This window comes from Hirundo rustica, chromosome 7, assembly GCF_015227805.2.
Source record: "Hirundo rustica isolate bHirRus1 chromosome 7, bHirRus1.pri.v3, whole genome shotgun sequence".
Lineage (NCBI taxonomy): Eukaryota > Metazoa > Chordata > Aves > Passeriformes > Hirundinidae > Hirundo > Hirundo rustica.
The window spans coordinates 37,528,424-37,547,526 of NC_053456.1; the positions used below are offsets into that span (position 1 = coordinate 37,528,424).

General features: G+C 50.6%; 2 protein-coding genes across 7 annotated transcripts in view; one reads left to right on the forward strand and one right to left on the reverse strand.

The window, feature by feature from the left end:
• Positions 1-19,103, forward strand: part of SPAG16 (sperm associated antigen 16) — a 373,943-nt gene that overhangs the window by 354,168 nt on the left and 672 nt on the right. The gene's annotated exons all lie outside the window — the stretch shown is intronic.
• Positions 6,194-18,682, reverse strand: LOC120754903 (uncharacterized). Its single transcript, XM_040069148.2, has 6 exons — positions 18,583-18,682; positions 8,120-8,296; positions 7,578-7,991; positions 7,127-7,214; positions 6,808-6,864; positions 6,194-6,532 (listed from the first exon to the last, which is right to left on the reverse strand). Exons 2-6 carry the CDS (start codon positions 8,285-8,287, stop codon positions 6,390-6,392), a joined length of 870 nt encoding a protein of 289 aa, XP_039925082.1. The 5' UTR covers positions 8,288-8,296; positions 18,583-18,682; the 3' UTR covers positions 6,194-6,389.

The window sequence follows — 19,103 nt, forward strand, 5'->3', positions numbered from 1 at the left end:
AAGAATCTTTGTGCTCTCTCTTAAGTACTTAACGATCTAGGAGGGTTTTTTTGCAAGCTGCCCCATAGAAAACAGCTACAGGTCTTGAGGAACAGCTGAAGGATCCAACAGGTGCTATTGTCCTGGCACTGGGCCAGTTATGGTGACAAGAGCATGGAAGTTTCTGGTTCTTCTTCCTTAAAAGTTCAGGGATAAAACTCAATACTCTTTCCCAATATGGAAACACCTGTTAAATTATAGGGGTGCCCTACACAAGCTGTGGAGGTCCTTCTGTAGTCAACACACAGAGTCAGCCAGCTGCTGTCCCCGAGAGGCAGGGGAGCTCCTGGGAAAGATGAGTTTTCCTCGCTGGTAGCTGCAGAAGCAGCCTGGATGAACTGAATCCATTGTGGGATGGCAAGGTCAGATGAGATGAGTCCCACTCCGTGTCAAAAAGTGATTACACATCTGGTCATTCCCTTAGAGTTAATGGAAAGGATGATGCATATGCTGTCCAAGGGAAAAATAAATCAGTGTTCATATCCCAGTCTCATCTTCTGTAACACAAGCATACCCATCTTATCGCTCGAGAAGGGAAGGAGGATCAGGGAGGCTTTAACTGAATGACTGCAGGCATCTCAAAGTGGGGAAAGGAGAAGGAGCAGAGCATTAACACAGAGGTTATCTTTTATTCTCTGAATGCTTTTAAGCTGGTGTTTCCATTAGTCAGAGCTATGTTCCTGCACACCTGGAATTTTTCATCTCTTTATACACCACTCAACTTCAATGAATTCTTAAAAGTGAGGCATTCCCAATGCCTAAAACACATGCAGCTGCAGCCAAGTATGACGTTCAGAGGAAAGCATGGTTTTGCACCCAAATCTGTATTCAGGCACCCCACTTGTAGTAGAAACTGGAATAATTTTCAATTTGTGGTGACAGAAATTTTGCTGTGACCTAATTTTTCTCAGTTAGCCCATCAGTAAGTATTATTTTTCTTAATGAATATTTTTATTTAATATAAGTGCAACTCCTGAAACACCAAGAAAACAGCAAATGTGTTCTGGAGGTAGTGTTGCTTGCAATACAGTAGTTGGCATGCTGCTTCCAATATATAAGTTTAACAGAAGGGAAAAGCTTGTTCTTCAGAACAAGATCTGAATGTGAACCGTAACCATGCTCTGGAGCATTTGCCCTCACATAAAAAGTCTAAGCTTCTTTGCAAGCAGAGGTTCAGCTCGGCAGCTCCTGCAGATAATTTTATGGTGATTTATTCCGTTTTGAAGAGCATCCGATGATACTGATCTTTCCTCTTTTCCTCTGTTGCTTTCTTAAAATGTGACATTTTTGTCATGCTGTTGCCCTGGGCAGCACAAGCACGGCCGCAGCAGCCCCAGTACTGATGTCACTGTCTCGGGAGTTTCTCAGCCAAGCCATTACTGCCCTGCCGGGGTTCCTGGCAGCTCCCCATGGATGCGGTGTCACTCAACACCTCCCCTTTAGGGTGACTTAAAAACCCCAAATGCTGCCTTTTGGGATTTTGGATTTCAGAACAGCTTGCTGGGCCCGAGGTCCCACACTTGGTAGCAATCCAAGGATTTTTGCCAGGATGGCTTGGTCTTTCCTCGTTGTTTTTTTTCCTCAAGGTAGATTCCCTTGGAAACACAGACCTACACATGTGCCCACATACAGGTATTTTAGGTAACACTGAAAGCTAGACAAGTGCCTCCCTATTATATGCATAAAAATATCCTGCCATGACAGACATTTTCTTTTCAAAAACCCAGTCCTAGACAAGAAGGTGTTTTCCTTTTATTCTCAATATATTATTTTTAATATATTCAACATGCCTCATTAACACATCCAGAAAGGTTTTTGACATCTTGAAGACTCTGCTTCAAAAGTTTCTGCTTTAATACTTTTTGCTTTGTTTTGAAACTACTTTAAAAAGCCAAAATGCTGCCAAAAAGGCCAACTAAAATACAGTATAAACAAGCTCAAGTCCAGCTGAAAGAGAGCTTTACAGTAATGGTCTGGGTCTAGAAATCCTTATAAAAAGGCTTTAAGTTCTTTTATATAAAAGATTTTCTTCTATCAGATAAATGCTTTCTTTGCTCTAAGTAACTTTCTGGTGATTTCTCGCTTGAAAAAGATTTGTCAAATTCTGAGACCTGTTTAAGCTCCAGGAATAATGCTCCTTCATCTAGGTCACGGTTCCACTGAGTAAGAAGTTCAGAGAAGTCCCTTTTTCCACCAGCCAAACATTACTTCATGCCTTTACTCTTTGGAGGGAAAGGCATCAGGCCACATCCCGCTCCACGCTCATTTATCAGCCAGGCAAATCTCTACATGCAGATTTTTAAAGATGTGAATTGAATTTCTGCTAACACACTACTTGGGTAATTTGAGGTTTTACTCTGTTCCAGGGGAATCGCTTTCCACCTTTGTAAATGTCTACTGAATAATTTGTCTGAGAAACCTCTCTGCACTGACTTTCCTGTTATTACCATTTTATGATACTTGGGTCTAGGACACCTGTACCATAGGGCCATACTCAGCCTAAAAAGCTGCCTTTCTGTTTAGGAGGCTGGACTGCTGGTGTCCTGCTGAAAGCCAAACAAGAAGTGAGTTTGCTCACTCTGAGACCTTGTGCTGTAAGTCCTTGTTGCAATAATGACTCTGTTTGTGGTGCCCTGATCCTGCCTCATTTGAGCATATGATTGCACTGAGTTGAATGATTTCACATGCATAAGGTGAGTCACGAGCTTAAGTGCACTCTGAGATGAGCTAATTTTCCCTAATACACTTTGCCAAATCTATTTCTATTTAAATACTTCTGAGAAAGGGGAAAGAAAAAAGTCTCTAGAGAGAATGACAAAAGGATTTTATTTTGGTACCAGTGTATTAAACACCTGTATCAGCAGATTCTTGGACACCTTCTCTCTTTCCCAGCTTGCCTTTTGGACTTCATTACTGAGAATATTTAGTGAATTGCTGCAAGGGAATTACAAACTGCTCAAGATTATTCTTCTATGCCCTGCCCCTTGAAAGATCTAAATAGAATGTGAAGACAAAGGGAGGGTCATCATTATTTCCACAAGAATATTTAGGAGGTTTTACTCACATTTGAGAGTGGAGGGCTTATAATAATGTCTAAAAAGATCACTCCTAAGCAAAACATTGTTTTATTACAATAGTTGTTTTATTTGTTGAAAGCTGTTTATAGAACAAAATAGAATTGTCCACCATCTATCACATGTTGGAATCAGTTGCCTGGTAAATAACATTCTGTTCAGTGTGGCAGTAATGAAGAATTTTATCTACAGCCACTGCAAGCATAGTTTGCAGCCCTTGTAAATATTCCATTTGCTTTTATGTAGGCAAACACATTAATTGTTAACCAGATTACTAAAGGGGTATTTTTACCTTTCACACCTCACCTGAGAGGTGCCCAATTCCTTCGAGACTCCAGGCTGAGGGATCCTGGTGATGATGCAAATGGTTGCAGCTCCAGTAGCGACAAAAGACCTTAATTCAGGGGGAATGTAATCCATTAGGGCTGTGCAATTTGTCACATTACCATGAAGAGACATTCCTTTTAAAAAGGGAACGGGAAAGAAAATATGTTTGATGCAATGTGTTATCTAAGGAATTGGTAGCCTTTGGTAAGTAAGGTTCAAAAAACCCCACTTATCTTAAAATGTATTCCATTGACTAACAATCATCTGCCAAAATTAAGCTAAATTACATTCTGACTATTCTTGAGCAGAGTTTAAAAGTTCTGAGTAATGACATTGGTTGAACCATTAATGTAAGTCCTTAAAATATAAGTAGTTCCTTGATACCTTCCACTTTGGGTCATCTTTCTTTGGAAAAATCCCACACAACAAAACCAGATGCTGCTCTACATGCAAGGAGAAATCAATGGATGGGATCAATATTCCCTCCACAGGTAATAAACGCTGAGAAGCATTTCTGTCTATCTAAATTGATCCTAGAGAATTCTTTAAATTGGTTCTGATGTGTATAAAAACCATTTCCCTATTGATCAAAGCTTTTCTTGCTTTCTTTCTTTGATATGTTATTTTATCTCTGCCATCAAGAATGGTCCCAGGCTTCTGTATGCAGTTATGATAAACAGAATTTCTTCAATCCACGCAAGATTTTTTCTTTTTAATTTAAACCCAGAAATAGCTGGGTTTGTCCTTGAAGGTGGATGCTTTGCTTACAGTTAGGCAGTGCAAGTAATTTTTAAATTGGGGAAGTTATCACATCAGAATTATTTGCAAGGAAGTCTAAAGTAACTTCTGTAAAGTAGCTGCTGTACTTTTACTAGAAACAAGTGCCCAAATCCTGCTCCTCAACTATTCTGTTGTCTCTGATAGGAGGAGCTGCTGGAGCAGAGAGGAGGGATTCTGATCTGTCACTGTCCTTGTTCTGCCCCATTTTTGAGCAGAAGAGTTTGCCTGAGTTGCTGAGTATATGGAAAATGTTACTGGAAGAGAGCAAACGGGGCCAGTTATCAGGAAGAATGTCTCAGCCTTATGTGCCTGGGGAGCTGTGGAGTTGGTGACTTTTGTTACAACACTGTTTTATTAGAATTGAAGCTGCTAGACTGCCCCAGAAACATGAAGTACTGGCAGGCTAAAACAGAACTTTGCAGAGTATTTGCTAATGGAATGTTACAGAATTAGTAAATTAATTTGCCCAAAGAAAAGTTAAATACTTTAATGGGTATATAAAAAGGCTCACCAGTGAGGAGTGGTGGTGGTTTGCTCCAAAACTGTCAGTTTCCAGCTGTTTGGACATGTAAAGCAGTATGTAGTGTGGTCCTGGCAAGGTTTCACTCAAAATTCACTGTACAAAGAAAACAGTAATCATGGCTGTGATTTCTGTTAGGCTCTTACGAAATATAAATTGTCAAACTCTTTTGACAAGTACAGGTTTTGTTCCTTTTACCCCAAGTAATTTGGAGCCATCAACCCAGCAAATTAATCTTGTCTAGTTCTGTCTTCTGAAGAAATTAGATTGCTTCAACACGCCTGCACTATTTTAAATTTATCCACCAGTTCAAATTAGGAGATGGATTTCACACTGTACTCACAGGAGAGGCTTTGGTTCCTTAGGATTCCTTTGCACAGGAATGCAGAGTTCCTTGCAGGTGAGAAAAAGCAGGTTGCCAACTTATATCTAACATAGCCTCACTGAATGCACTGACTTTGCTTTTAAGTTCCCATGTTTAGGGCAGTATGGACACTCCGGTAAATTTGGTGGGATTTTTGCCAGATTCCTGCTCTTGGCGCTTTATGGCAACAGGTGTCAAGGAGTGAAAGGACCACAGAGAGCCAAAGGGGGACAGTTGTTCCTACCTCCCTGGGAGAGCCCTGGGAAGCACTTTCCTTGTGCAGCAAGGTCCTTTTCCACAAAGGCCTTTCCCCAGATGTGTAGCTCTCCCGGGGAACACCAACACACTCTTAAGAAACCCTGGCAAGGCTGAATTACTTCTGGTCCTTTCAGGACAGACACTCCAGCTCTAGCTCATATTCCCCCAAGTGCGTTTCCAGGTGGAGGTTCAGAAGTGCAGCCCCAGGCCCTGAACAAACACAAGCTGCGCGCTGCCTCTTCACCTGCCTCAACTCCTGCCTGCGGTCACGGCAGCAAAACCAGGCTGTTGCCAGCCAGAGCCCAGAGCCCAGTTCCCACACCCAGGATCCCAGCACTGCCTGACAGTGCTCCAGGCATTGGCACGGTCACGCGTCCGAGTCTCGGCCTCCGTGCTGCTGCTTCGCTTCCCCTTCGGCACACCCAAGGCTCCCTGTTAAGCCCTGATGGTCTCTGGTTCTGCCCTCTTCCTGACCCTGTGCCAGGGATGGAGCACTGCTGAGCTTTTAGGAAGCTATTCTTGAAAGCTTCCAGCATTCCAAGCTCCTTTGCCCTCCATGGATGCTTGCCATGGAATCCCTCACAGCTGGGTTCAGAGCATACTCAAGTTGGCTCTTCCAAAATCCAGGGGCTTCAGGGTGCTCAGCAAGAATTTGAACTCCACAATGCTGTAGAACTGGACTTTCAGCATAGGGACCTTTCCAGCCTGATGTGCCCTCCTTCCCCTGTGTCTGTGCACAAAACACGGAGCAGGATAGAACGGCAGGAGGGGCCGTTGTGTCCCAGGGCTCTGGATTTTCGCTGCTTCAGCCCCACAGAAAAGCAGGTAATGTGAAGAAGCCAAACTGTTTATTGATGGCAGGCGAAGCAAGGGGATGAGCCAGAGGGGAGAGAGGGGACGGGCAGGGTCTGAGGGCTGAGGGAGGGAGGTATCCGCATAACAGGGAGAAGAGGCATGAAGTTATGAGAACTGTGTCCTGCATCAGCTGTTCCTGGAGCTCCAGCAGCACTGAGAGGTGGCATCCTCTTCAGTGCCTCCTGGTGTGTTCTTGGGATGCTGGTTCACTGGATTCAGAAGACGTCCCTAATTCTTCAGCTCTTCGGGGAAACTGGGCTTGATTTTGCAGGTTAAGGCACGATGGGCTGGCATCTTGCTTCTGGGCTTGACGGGCTGGAAGAGAGATCAACAGAGGCACGGTCAGAGCCTGGATCTGTGGGAACCCTAGGAGATCTTCCTGCCAGGGCCATCCCACCCAGAAGGGAGCAGGTGACACTGGGATCAGCCCTAAGCTGCTGGCTACAAATCCACCACGTGTCCCTGCAATCTTTGTGTGCTCTGCCCACACCGCCCCGTGTCTGCACAGGGAGCAGAGCCCCCCCCGCAGCCGGGCCAGGGCTTGCAGCTTCCCCCGGCAGCCCCGATGACAGCCCGCTGCCCTCACTCACCTTTACAGACGAGCTGGGGCTGTTCCCGCTGCCTCCTCAGGCTCCGCCCGCACATTCCTGTGAACACAGAGCCTGTCACGGCCCCAGCAGCACAGCTCCCTGCCAGCGGCACAGCTGCCGGCCCTGTGGCCACACGGCCTCCTGGCCCTGGCGCTTGCCGCCTGCTGCCGCCCAAGGGCACGGCTGCGAGAGGGCGGCAGCAGCCCCGAGGCCAGGCGGGGCTCCAGGGCGCCGGGCCCGGACGCCGCTGCCGGGGCAGCATCCGGGGCCAGGGCCAAGCTACGGCGGGCCGGGGAGGGAGCTGGGGCTCGTGGCTCACCGATGAATCTGATGGCCCCCTTTCGCCGGGGCTCCTGTGGGTTCTCCTGGCGCAGGAGCTCGGCCGCTTGGCTCCTGTTCTCTTGCAGCTGGAGAGAGCGACAGGATGGAAGGGTTGGTGCGGGCTCAGCCCCCGGCCGGGCTCTCGCTGCACCCAGCCTCGGCCTCCCGTGCCCACACAGCCCTGAGGCCCGGCCAGCAGCCCCTGGTGCCGGGCTCTGGAGGGGGCAGAGAGCCGGGTGCTGCCCGGGCCCGCCTCGCCCATCAGCTCGGGGCCACGGGAGCCTGGAGAAGAGCCCGCGCCGCCCGGGGAGCAGAGCAGCATGTGGGGCGCAGGCCGGTGCCCCTGGGTGCGGCACCGGGCAGGGGCCACAGCTGCCAACCCCACACACTGAGCGCCAGGGCAGGGCAGGAGACTTCTCCTGGTTGATGCTTCATCCAGGCTTCCTTACGTTAGACTTTTCAATCTTCATCGGCTGCTCCTTCAGCAGCTGCTCGAGATCTGCCCTGTTTAGAAACTTGGCCGAACAATGCAGTGTTTTCCGAGAGGCCTGGAAAGCAGCAGAGATGCGTGGGTGGCCCCACAGTTCAGGGCACAGGACTCTTGTTCCTGGGGCAAGGCCAGGAGGAGGTTGCAGCCTGGGAGGCACCCGGGCAGGAGGCAGCTGGGCCCCCTCCCAGGGATGCACCAGCATCACACAAAACCTTACATTTGCCACACACTGGTTCTCGTCATTGCAGTGGAGTAAAAGTGGGTACAGGCTCTTGTTGACAATTTTCTCTAGGGGCTTTTTACCCTCATCCACTACCAACTCCATCACCTTACAGAAGAGTTGAATGGAGAGCAGCTGCACCTGTCTGTCGTCCTAGAGGAAAGGAAAAAAACAAAGCACCAATTACTCCAGGCCCACCTAGGCAAATGTCTGAAAATACAGACAGCAAAATAGTTTCTGGGAAGCACCCAATGCCTGTGGCTTGGGACACAGAACCTTACATTGTCAAAGAGCACCAGGAGTGCCTCAGCCAGCTTTGGGGCAGTGGTGCTCGATACCCGGATGTTTTTGTTATGGAGCATATTCATGAACACATTGAGGGTCATGAAGACCACATCTCCATCTGCATCACCCAGCAGCTCCAGAAGGCTTCGAGACAGACAGCACATTCTTCTGGCCTGTGTGGAACACAAGACTCTGCTGTGAAGCCACAAAGAGCTGCACCGCCAACAGCGCCCTGGCACTGCAGCCCCACCCTGCTGCCGCCGCAGGGCCCAGAGGCCAAAGGCCTGTCCCGAAGCACTCGGGCAGCTGAGCCAGGAGGCAGGAGAGCTGGGAGCATCTGCCTCAGCTCCTGAAGCCCAGCCAGCCCATGAGGCTGCTTTCCCCAAGCGCAGCTTCAGCTGCTGCTGCCTTCTCACCATCCAGAGATCCCTGCTGAGCACCATGAGGCCTCTGAGTGCCAGGCAATTCCTGTCTCTGCACTCACTCCGCAGGTACCTCGACACAACCTTCAGGACACTGCCACCACATTTAGTCAAGTCCAGGCAGTCAAGGATCTGAAAGGTACAGGGCAGTGACAGGAGACCCGGCTGCCAGGAGCCCAGGAGCGCACAGGGCCTGGCCCAGGCAGCAGCAGCAGCAGCAGCAGCAGCGTGGGGCACAGGCACCGTCCCAGGCAGCTGCGGCTACGAGAGGGCAGAGAGCTGGGAGGCAGCTCAGCCAGGCAGCGCTGGAATTCAGACTCACCTCCACAAGGAATGCCAGGAAAGGCAGATCCCAGCGTGGGTCCTCTAGGCTGAGCAGCCGAAGTAGGTGCAGTGCAATGCGGGAACACACAGGGATCAAGACAGAGCGCATCTCCCTGGCAGAGGGAAAAAGGCACCAAGACACTGAGGTGGAAGGGACAACCTGTCCCAGGAGTGACTCACAGATGACCAGTCTTTCCTCAGCATCCCTGGAGGGAATGTGGGTGCTTTGGGAGGCAGACCCTCCTGGGCACCCTCCTCTCCCAGCCTTTCCCAGTCTGCTTGGTCGTCCCTCAGTGCCAAGGCCCTCTGGCCCACGAACACAGGGACTGTGTGGGGCTCCCCAGGCACAGGGCACATATGCCGGGGGCAGTGGGGCGAAGGGGGTCTCACCTGGCCAGCAGAGCCATGGCATAGTGCTGGGTCTGGGCACTGAGCAGCCCGTCCCAGCCATGCTTGCGCTCCATCGCCATCACCTCATTGTCACAGCGCAGCTGGAAGAGCAGGGACTTCATGACCTCCACTGCAAACCTGTGTGCAGAACAAGGCCCAAGTCACACTGGGAGCACTGGTGCTGGCCACAGTGGCATGGGAAGGCCAGGAGGGCTGAGACCTGTTGAGGTCGCTGGGAAGGTGATGTTCCTCCCGGCATGCTCTCCAAAAGTTAGCTACTTCCTCTGATGTTCTGTGCTGTGTGGTGATGACAACATGGAAAAGCAGAGCCACAAAGAGGCGGGAGGAATAAAGAACCATCGCCTCGTGGCACTCAGGCTCCTGGACAATCACCCACACCACCAGGGTGGCCTGCAAAAGAAGCAGCCCGAGACAGCACTCAGTGCCGAGGTGTCCATGTGGCAGGGCCCGAGGGGAAACGCAGGGGAAGCAGCGGGCCTGGTGCCCCCTGAGCCTGCCCCTAGCCCAGGTTTCATCCTGGCTCGTGAGGCAGGGAGAGGAGGGAGAGTTCCCAGAGAGGTGACCTGGGCTGGGCAAAGGCCCAGAAACTCACACTCAGGGCAAAAACTTCCTTGTAGTCCCCATCGGAGGTGATCATGCGGTACACAGGCCAATCCTCCATCACACAGAGCAACATTGGCATCACCTTCTGTAGTGTGGGAACTGACGAGCCTATGGCTCTCCACAACACTGCAGCAGCTCTGTGGGATCAGAGCTCTGTGTCAGGGGCGTCTGAGTCACACTACCATGCCCTGTGCAGCTCTGGGGGCCCAGGTGACAGAGTCCCAGTGCCCTGAAGGGCAGGGAGGGAGCATTGGCAGCAGGCTCAGAAAACAGAGGAGCCCAAGGGTCCTGGACCTCTCAGCCTGCCTGGCAGATCCCATTGCACAGGCTGTGCAGGGCAAGGGCCCTGAAGGCAGGTGAGCCCTGAGCTCTCCCTGTACCTGTCACAGGTTGGGGCACAGTGCAGGAGGGTCAGCACCACGTCCGCTGGTTGTTCTTCAGCCAGCCTCAGAACGTCAATTTGTAACCTTGCATCCACAGTGATATGGGATGTCAGTCTTCGGTGAATGTTCCTTACAACGGCTGGCACCTGGAAGAGGCATGGAGAAGACCTGGAGTACTATCCAAGGGAGCAACTTCCCCAGCTTCCCCCAGGAAATGCTTCCCTTCCCACAATACTGCAATGGCTTCACAGGCTGAGGGGGCCCAGTGGCTTTGCAGGCCACATGATCCAGGGTGGCTTCCAGGCCTGACCCCAGGCTGCATACCTGCTCCTGAGGAGGAACAGCATGCTCCTCGAAAAAATCCATAGTGGGAGCATGGGTCACGGTGAGAGTGGGCATGACGGGAGTATTTGTGAGGCCTTGAGCCATTCTGGTGCCAGTGTTTCCGATGTCGGCATGCTCAGTCATTGACCCGAGAAAAGCCTTCGCCCTGTGATCATTCATTGCTGTGTCGAAATTGCCAGAGCGCGCAGTCGAATCTTTGCTGACAGGCTGTGCCTGGAACTTGATCGGCTCGGAGTTAAGCTTGGCTGTGTCCACAGTTGCTGTGGTGCTTCTGTTTCTACGTCGAAGGCAGGTGAATTTTGTGAACATCTGCAGGAGAACAAAGGATAGGAAGCCAGGGATTTTCCATGGAGTGCTCCAAGCATGGTGCTGGGCTGAGCAGTGACAGCAGGCCCAGCCCAGGTGGGGAAGGCTGCAGGTACCTTCAGTGATCTGCGGAAGCATCCGCGGGCAGGTTTGTGCTCTTGTGTCCGGTCCATGGCTGCACCTGGCAAAGGGCGAGCACAGCCAGAGATGAGGGGCTGCGGGAGAGGCCGGAGAACAGAGCCCTGCCCTGCACTCCCCAGGCAGGGACAGCGCCGGGATACCCCAGGGGATGGAGCAGGGCTGCTGCAGGGGGCAGCCCTGGCCCCTCTGTGCATGCCCACAGCAGCTGGGACTGGATGGGGCCAAGCTGGCTGCAGCCATCAGCCGTGTGGCCCAGCCCTGCCACTCACCATCCTGCAGTGTCTGGTACTGCTCCGGCTCTTCAGACTGTTGTGCTCCAGGGTCTTTCTTGTTTTTTCCTCTGAAGACTTTGAACAGGCCAAGAAATCTTCCTGCCATGCCACAGTCTGGCCTTGATGGTACCTTCTAGAGAGATGCTTCAGGAAACCTCTGAGTCACCAAGTCCTCAAGGGCACCTGCAAAAGAGAAGCCTCAGGCAGGCCACAGGTCAGCAAGCCCTGTGGTCTGGCCTCGAGGTCACCTGGAGGAATAACGCCTCGGAAAAGCTCCGGGCCAGACACGATCGAGTGTGCTGTGGGGGGGCTCCTCACGACACCGCTCTATCCCGTCCGGTCCCGTCGCATGCTCCGAGCACTGTGGCGCGGCTGCGTCACCGCCAGCACCTGTGTCACCACGTGTCACAAAGGGCCCTTTGACACCCTGTCCCACTCCCTCCCACGGTGACCACGCTGCGCCGTGTCACAAAGGGCCCTTGCACACGGTGCCACCTGTGCTGGGGCTGCCCTCAGCCCACCCAAAGTGGCCCAGGTTGAAAGGATTCCCTCAGCCCAGGCATCTAAGACAGCCCAACAGGATCTTTAGGAGCAGCAAACGCTGCCCTGCTCTGCGGGCTCAGGGCAGCAGAAGGAGCCCCCAGGGCTGCCGACGCAGCCGCCGTGGGAAGGGCACGGGGCCTTCCACAGAAGCTGGCACGGCCTCCTCGGGACACATCCCGGCTGGTGGCCATCCTAAACCCACAGATGTGACACAGACAAAGAACATGACATGAGCAGACGTGCTCAAACCTGCCCGTGGTCTCTTCCACACAACAGCACAGGTACCTGCAGCCATCCCCCCGACCTGGGCTGGGCCTGCCGTCACTGCTCAGCCGAGCACTGCGCTTGGAGCACTCCATGGAACATCCCTGGCTTCTTGCCCTTCTCCTCCAGCTGGTTTGCAAATTCATCAAGAGCATTTGGCAGAAAGGGTCCAGCGCCATGGGCACTGGGGTCATAGCCTACTCAGAGATCTTCAAACACGAGATCTGTGCAGCCACACAAGCTGGTCCCTATGAGCTCATTGCAGTGTGGTGGGAAGGGAAGCACGTCTCTAGGGAAGCTGGGCAATCCTGACTCCCTCTGGCAGCTTTCCAAGTCTCCCTGTGCCTTCTCCAGGTGCCCAACATGGTGAGGTACATCCACCAGTGGCTCACAGCCAATGAGTCTGCTGAGCGCAAGATGGACAAGACCCTGCTGGATCTCACTGACGCACAGCCCGATGACGTGGTGATGACTCTCCTGCGTGTGGCCCCATCGTGTGACAGGTATGGGGCCCATCTGCCCAGAGGGCTCAGGGCGCCTCAGCCCATCATCCTGTACAGCCTGCCCCAGGTGTGTGACCAAAGGAGAATTCCGGGGCCCTCTGGCTGCTCCCTTTCCCAGCCCTGGCATGTCAGGCCCCGAGCCTGCTGCCATACTCCCTCCCTGCCCCTCAGGGGCATGACCCCACAGGGCTGGGCTGTCTGGCTGCTGCTGGCGAGGGGCAGTGGGCAGAGGCAGAGCTGGCAGCCAGCTCAGCTCCCCGCTGCTGCCCAGGCCACAGTGCTGTGTCTGAGACTCCCCTGAGACCGAGTTCTGACCCCACAGAGCTGCTACGTCCATGTGGATGATGATCATGTCCACACCCAAAACTGTGGAGGAGGTGCAGCAGATACTCCTTGATGTGCTGGGGAACTGGCCAGAGTACAGCACGTGCACCTCAGATGGGGACAAGAGGGGTGTCTTTGACCTGGCTGTGAGTTTCTGGAACTGGCCTCTGCTCACCCTAAACCCGCCTTTCCAGCAGCTCTCCACCCTCCTTCTCCCACCGCATCTCTCTGCCTCAGGCGCTGGGATGAAACCTGGCCTAGGGGCAGCTTCAGGGGCACCAGGCCCGGTGCTCCCCCTGCGTCTCCCCTGGCCTCTCCCGGCCACACCTCAGCAGCGAGCACTGTCTCGGGATGCTTTGTCCTTTGCAGGCAACTGTGGTGATGTGGAAGATCCTCCAGGAGCCCTGCTGCCCACATGTACTGATAGTGTTTTTCCCTCAACTCTTTGTGCATCTGCTCTTCCAAGTGTTCTTCAGCACTTTGGATATGCCAGACGAGGTTGATACCCTGTGGAAGAGATGCCAGGAGCAACACAGCCTTGCCATCAGCCCCAACAGGTGCTCCATCCCAATCCTCCCATGCCTGCCACGTCCCCATGGTAGGAGCCAGTGCTCCCAGCGTGACCCAAGCTTTGCTCTGCACACAGGTTTGCAGTTCAGACCCTGAAGTCCCTGCTCTGCCTTGTCCAATGTGAGCATGTGGTGGTGTCAATGGAACGCAAGCGTGGCTGGGACACACTGCTCTGTGTTGATACCCACCACTATGCCGTGGGTCTGCTGGCTAGGTGAGACCTCCTTCACTCCACTGCTTCTGGCATTTGTGCTCTGTGCTTGGGGTGCCCCACACATTGCTCGTGGTCGTGGACCAGTAGGCCTTGTTACCAAGGGACAGCCAAGGAGACTGGAAAAGGCTGGAAGAGGGTGCCCAGGAGCAGCCAAATCTCAAAGGACCCAGGTCCCCTTGCAGGGCGGTGTGGAAAGACAAGAACTGTACGAGTCACTCCTAGGAGAGGCTCTGCCCTTGGCTCAGGGTCTTAGTGCCATTTTCCGCTTCCCAGGGAGATGGGCCATGCATCTATGCACCTGTGTAAAAGCATCTTATGCTGCCTCCTTGAGATGCTCAGCAAAGACACGCAATACTGGGATTTCCCTGCCCTGGCGTTCCTTGTGGAGATGAGCCTGAATTCCAGCGCTGCCTGGCTGAGCTGCCTCCCAGCTCTCTGCCCTCTCGTAGCCGCAGCTGCCTGGGACGGTGCCCGTGCCCCGCGCTGCTGCTGCTGCTGCTGCCTGGGCCCGGCCCTGTGCGCTTCCTGGCTCCTGGCAGCCGGGTGCCCTGTCACTGCCCTGTGCCTTTCAGGTCCTCGAGTGCATGGACTTGAGTGGATGCAGTGACAGCATAATGAATGTCTTGTCACCAACAGCTACTCAGATTTTTAGCTTCCTCAGCCAACCTGTTCTAATTGAAAGAATGTTAACCCTCCTCTTAACCATCATGAACCTAATAGCAGCACAAGAGGTTTGTGTACCCTGGAGTATCGATGGGATCTTGAGAAAGAATCTGCACCAGGATAAAGAGAACGGGAGAATGACACAAGGCCTTTGTTTGACAGGAGTAAGCACAAGCAATTCACATGAGTAAAGGAGTACTTAGCACAGATACACACAAGTGCTTAGCACCAGATAGCATAAAAAAAACCTGGCAAGCCTAACTTGACCAGAGAGTGACTTGACCAAAAGCTTTAGACATAGCCTCCCAGAAGACCTAAGGGTGAGCACCGAATCAGCCCTGTGCAGGGAAGCGATGAGGAAGATGAGCTGCTTTGGTGGGCTGAGATTGCTCCTGTCCAGTGCATGGACATTAACTTCAAGCCTAGGGATCTGACACAATGGATTTCTAACCCCCTGCCCATCGAATCACCTCAGCAGAGTAAAGATGGTGTCTTGGGTTATGTGACCTAAAAATGTGTATTCTGTTTCATCCGTTGAAAGCTGTTTCTTGGGAGATGTTTTATCCTTCTCTTGGAACTCCAGGGGGAAGGGGGGCGGATGCCTTCTGATAATGGCCCAGCCATTAAACCCAGGTGGGGCAGTGTTTCTTATCTCCTTCACCACCCCTCCATCCTCCAGGGGGACATCTTCTGATAAGGGGCCATTAGGGCCCACCAGTGACATGACACATTCCATCATCCCATTGGGAGATGGGGGAGGAGCCAGTTGTTCCAGCTAGATAAAAACGGGGGCTGAAGGACACAAGGGATCCGGTTTTTCCACTGGATGCCCGGAGGAAGACCAGACCCATCTCGTCACCGCTGGACTTTCTACAGGACCATCTCTACTCCCCAGAACCCCATCTGTTACTCCAGGAACATTTATTTGGACTGCTTCCAACACCCTGAGCAACAGGGTGCCAGGTCTTATCCCTGACTCTGTCAGGTTTTTTTCCAGGATTTTTGTTTGCTTCCTTGCTTGTTTTTTTTGTATTACTACATGTGTATTTTTCTTTTTTAATATTCCTAATAAAGAACTGTTACTCCTATTCCCATATCTTTGCCTGAAAGCCCCTAATTGCAAAATTATAATAATTTGGAGGGAAGGGGGTTTACATTCTCCATTCTAAGGGATGCTCTAGCTTTCCTTGGCAGAAAACTGTCTTTCAAAACCAAGACAGGCTGCCCCACGGATGAGGTGGGATTCAGATGAGCATTTTCATGGAAACCCTGTGTCTTACCATTCCCTGGGGGATAATCTGGGGTCTGGCTTAGCTCCACATTTCTTTGTGGATCCCCAGGGAAGGACTGAAGCCTTAGATTTACACATGGAGTAAGCATGAAGTAAGCCAAGAACATTTTAATGCACAAAGTTCTTTCTCAGATAAGCTTCCATCCCTTGTAAGGATTCCTTGCACAGAAGTTGTTTGTACCTTTAATTGGCTTTGCTACCTTTCTTTACCTTTTCCAACTCACTGCATCCTTTTAGAAGCAGGCGTCCAGATGGTCAGAGCTTATGTTATTCTAAGGGCATAATAGGGGTACATCAGAAAAATTAGTACTTGTGTTCTAGCAATGGGCAACAGCAAATCAGCTGTGATCAGTACAAAGGCTGCTACTGTAGGGTGTTGTCGTGATGGCAATGTGCTTTGTCATCACTCCTTGTCTGCCAGGTTGAGGAAGAAGGCTGAGCTCAGGATTGGCACAGGGCCAGCCAGAGCAAAGCTTCACGTTCTCTCCCCATGTTGCCAAGTGCACCAACAGATCCAGAGCAGGTTCAGGGAGCCTTGTGAGCTGGAGATCTAGAGGCTGTGAGATCTAGAGGTTAGAACCTTGGAGACTTTGCATCTTCTAAGCAGAATCTGTTCATTGCAATGCAAATCAACCTCACTGCTCAGTTCAGTGAGTTTGCACAGACCAGCCCCACCTGACAGTTGGGTCAAAGGTATGAAGAACAATCTCTCTTCAGGCTTTTATCTTCCTCCAGTGTTATATCAAAGTGCCTTTGCTAGTGACAAGTAAGTATCCTCCATTAAAATACAGCTTTGCATCACAATTATGTAGTAGTTTTTGTTCACTTTCCTAATTGGAGAAAATTTTGAAAGAGCAATAAAACACAATTTGTTCCCTGTTCTCAAAATGAAACATCTCCTTTCTGAAGGAGGGAGGGAGTAAATTTACATTATAATGAGCAAAATGTTATGAGCCCGTAGATCAGTGTTGATATAAAGGGTGATGGAAATGAGATGTCATTTTGTGCATTCCCCCTCACATGCATCTGCCTGTGCCTTCTGCTGCTACTGAGCCAGGAGGTGGCTGTACTCATGGTCAGCAATAGTAGCACATCCGAACTCAGGGGAAAATTTCTGTGAAATGAATCATTCTTCACCAGGGCTGCCAAGTGCACCTCCAGCCTTTCCCCAGTGAGCACTGGCACTGGAGGCAGTGCAGGGTACTACTGCCCCTTCTAGCTGGCAGGATTTTACTGACCCGCTCTACTTTCCTCTTGGCTTTGTCATTTCCCAGGACTGTTGGAATACTGGCATGGACTGACAGGATGAGTGCTACTTACCTAGCAATGCATGCAGAAAAATGCAGGGTTGGTGTCAGTACCCCAGGAGTGAATGAGCTGAAGCTTTGTCTCAGTTGTCACTCTGTCCTGCCCTTACTTTCTGGAAGTGGACTGCAGCTGTCCAAACATTTTCTCCTGCCTGTCCCTCTCTGTAACAACTGGGTTCATTTGTGGTTTTGAGAAAGTGGAAGTGACATTAACCCCCTGCCCAGCTGCTGTGGTGTCAGGGCTGCAGGCGAAATGGCATTTGTTTGGCTCCTGGAGAAATCATCCAGCGATTGCCTGGAGAGTCTCGCTGCGAGTGCAATCCATATGCAATGCGTCTGTCAGCAAAGACTTGCTGGAGGAGAGTTTATAATAAATATTCACATCTGCTGCTTTGGACACTCTAATCCATCCTACAGATCTTTGCTGTGTCAGGCTTTGTTCTAGATGAAGAAGCCGAGTAGTTATAAAGGTTTGCAAATGGGGCATATTCATCATGGTTAGCTCTACTTCCTAGTTCCCTTTCCTGCACAAATACCCACAACGCATAAGTCGTGGTTAAATATTCTCATTGCATTTGTAAGCTGGTTTAGGCTACGTGTTTCTTTTGATAAATGGCAAAATGAAGCCATCAGATCTTCATGAGCAGAACAGAGAACATCATTGTTATGACCTAGTTTGAACGAAGGGACAATATATTCCCTGGATAAACTGTACTTCACATAAGCACACCCAGGGCCCTAAGGTGTTAAAACTGGGAAAAATTCTTCCATGCTCATGTCTGTTGGGCAGTATGTTCCCATTGGCAATTTTATGAAAAAACTGAGTTTTGAAAAATAGAAAAATATCTCCTGTTTTTCATAATCTTCCCAAAAAATCATGACCTTGGTGCCAGATTGATTTTGTCAGTGTCAGTATTAATTATTCTTCTGCTGGTGACGTCTTTGCTTTCAGAGAGAAGATCTTGATACATAAGAAAAGCTGTAATCACTTGGAGGGTGTATTGAACTTGCTCCAAATAGAAAAAGGTGTTTGACCAAGATCATGACTGACAGTACAATGAGCCTGTTGTTGTTAGGGCCACATCAGCTTTGAAATTAATGTATTGATTTTTTTTTTTTTTTTTTTTTTTTTTTGGTACGTGAAACTCATGATTATTATAGTTAATTTCTAAAGGAGAATCTTTATCTGGAGGCTGGGTAAGTAAGAGGCGCTTCAAACATATCACTTACCAGCTATTACCTCTGCTTTTATTTAAGGAGGAAGGTAATAAACTTATAAACACTGTTTGTTTCCTTAAAAGTGTTGAAAACTTAGTCCATTTGATTTCCAAGGAACACATGGAAACTAGGAACTCCTTAGAACCTTTTTTAGGTTTTATTTCATTTTTTCTACTGTTAAACCCTGTTCTATACTAAGGATTTAATTATCATTTTTTCCATAAGGATATAAGGGAGCAAGCACTCAGTTCAGTTAGACACCTGACCTTCTGGAAATTCAACTGAAAGCTCATGTCCTTATGTCTTAGAGTGGTACAAGAAAAGCACTGTCAAAAGCATGGTCTGATGTCAATACCTCCAGGTATTAGGAGAGCATCTACTCCTCTGGTGCTCAGGCTGTGTGTCAGAATCTGTCCCTGAACAATTGTATCCAAATATAAGTGATTGTCCTGCTCTGGTCTGCACTGGGGAAGCCCCACCATGAGTACGGTGTGCAGTTTTGGTCACTGTAATAGAAAAAAAAAATATATTAATCTATCAGAGAGCTTCCAAAGGGCAACAAAGATGGTGAAGGGGAAGCCGTGTGAGGAGTGACTGAGGGCACTTGGACTGTTCAGCTGGAGGAGACTGAGGGGGGATTCATCAGGGCCTGAAACTTCCTTGTGAGGCAGAGTGGAGGGGCAGACATTGATCTCTGTTCTTGGGGACCAGTGACAGGACCTGAGGGAGTGGCCTGAAGGTGTGTCAGGGGAGATTTGGGTTGGATATTAGGAAAAGATTCTTCCTCCAGAGGGTGGTTGGGCACTGGCACAGGCTCCCCAGGGAATGGGCACAGCACCAAACCTGAAAGAGTTCAAGAAAGTTTTGGACAACACT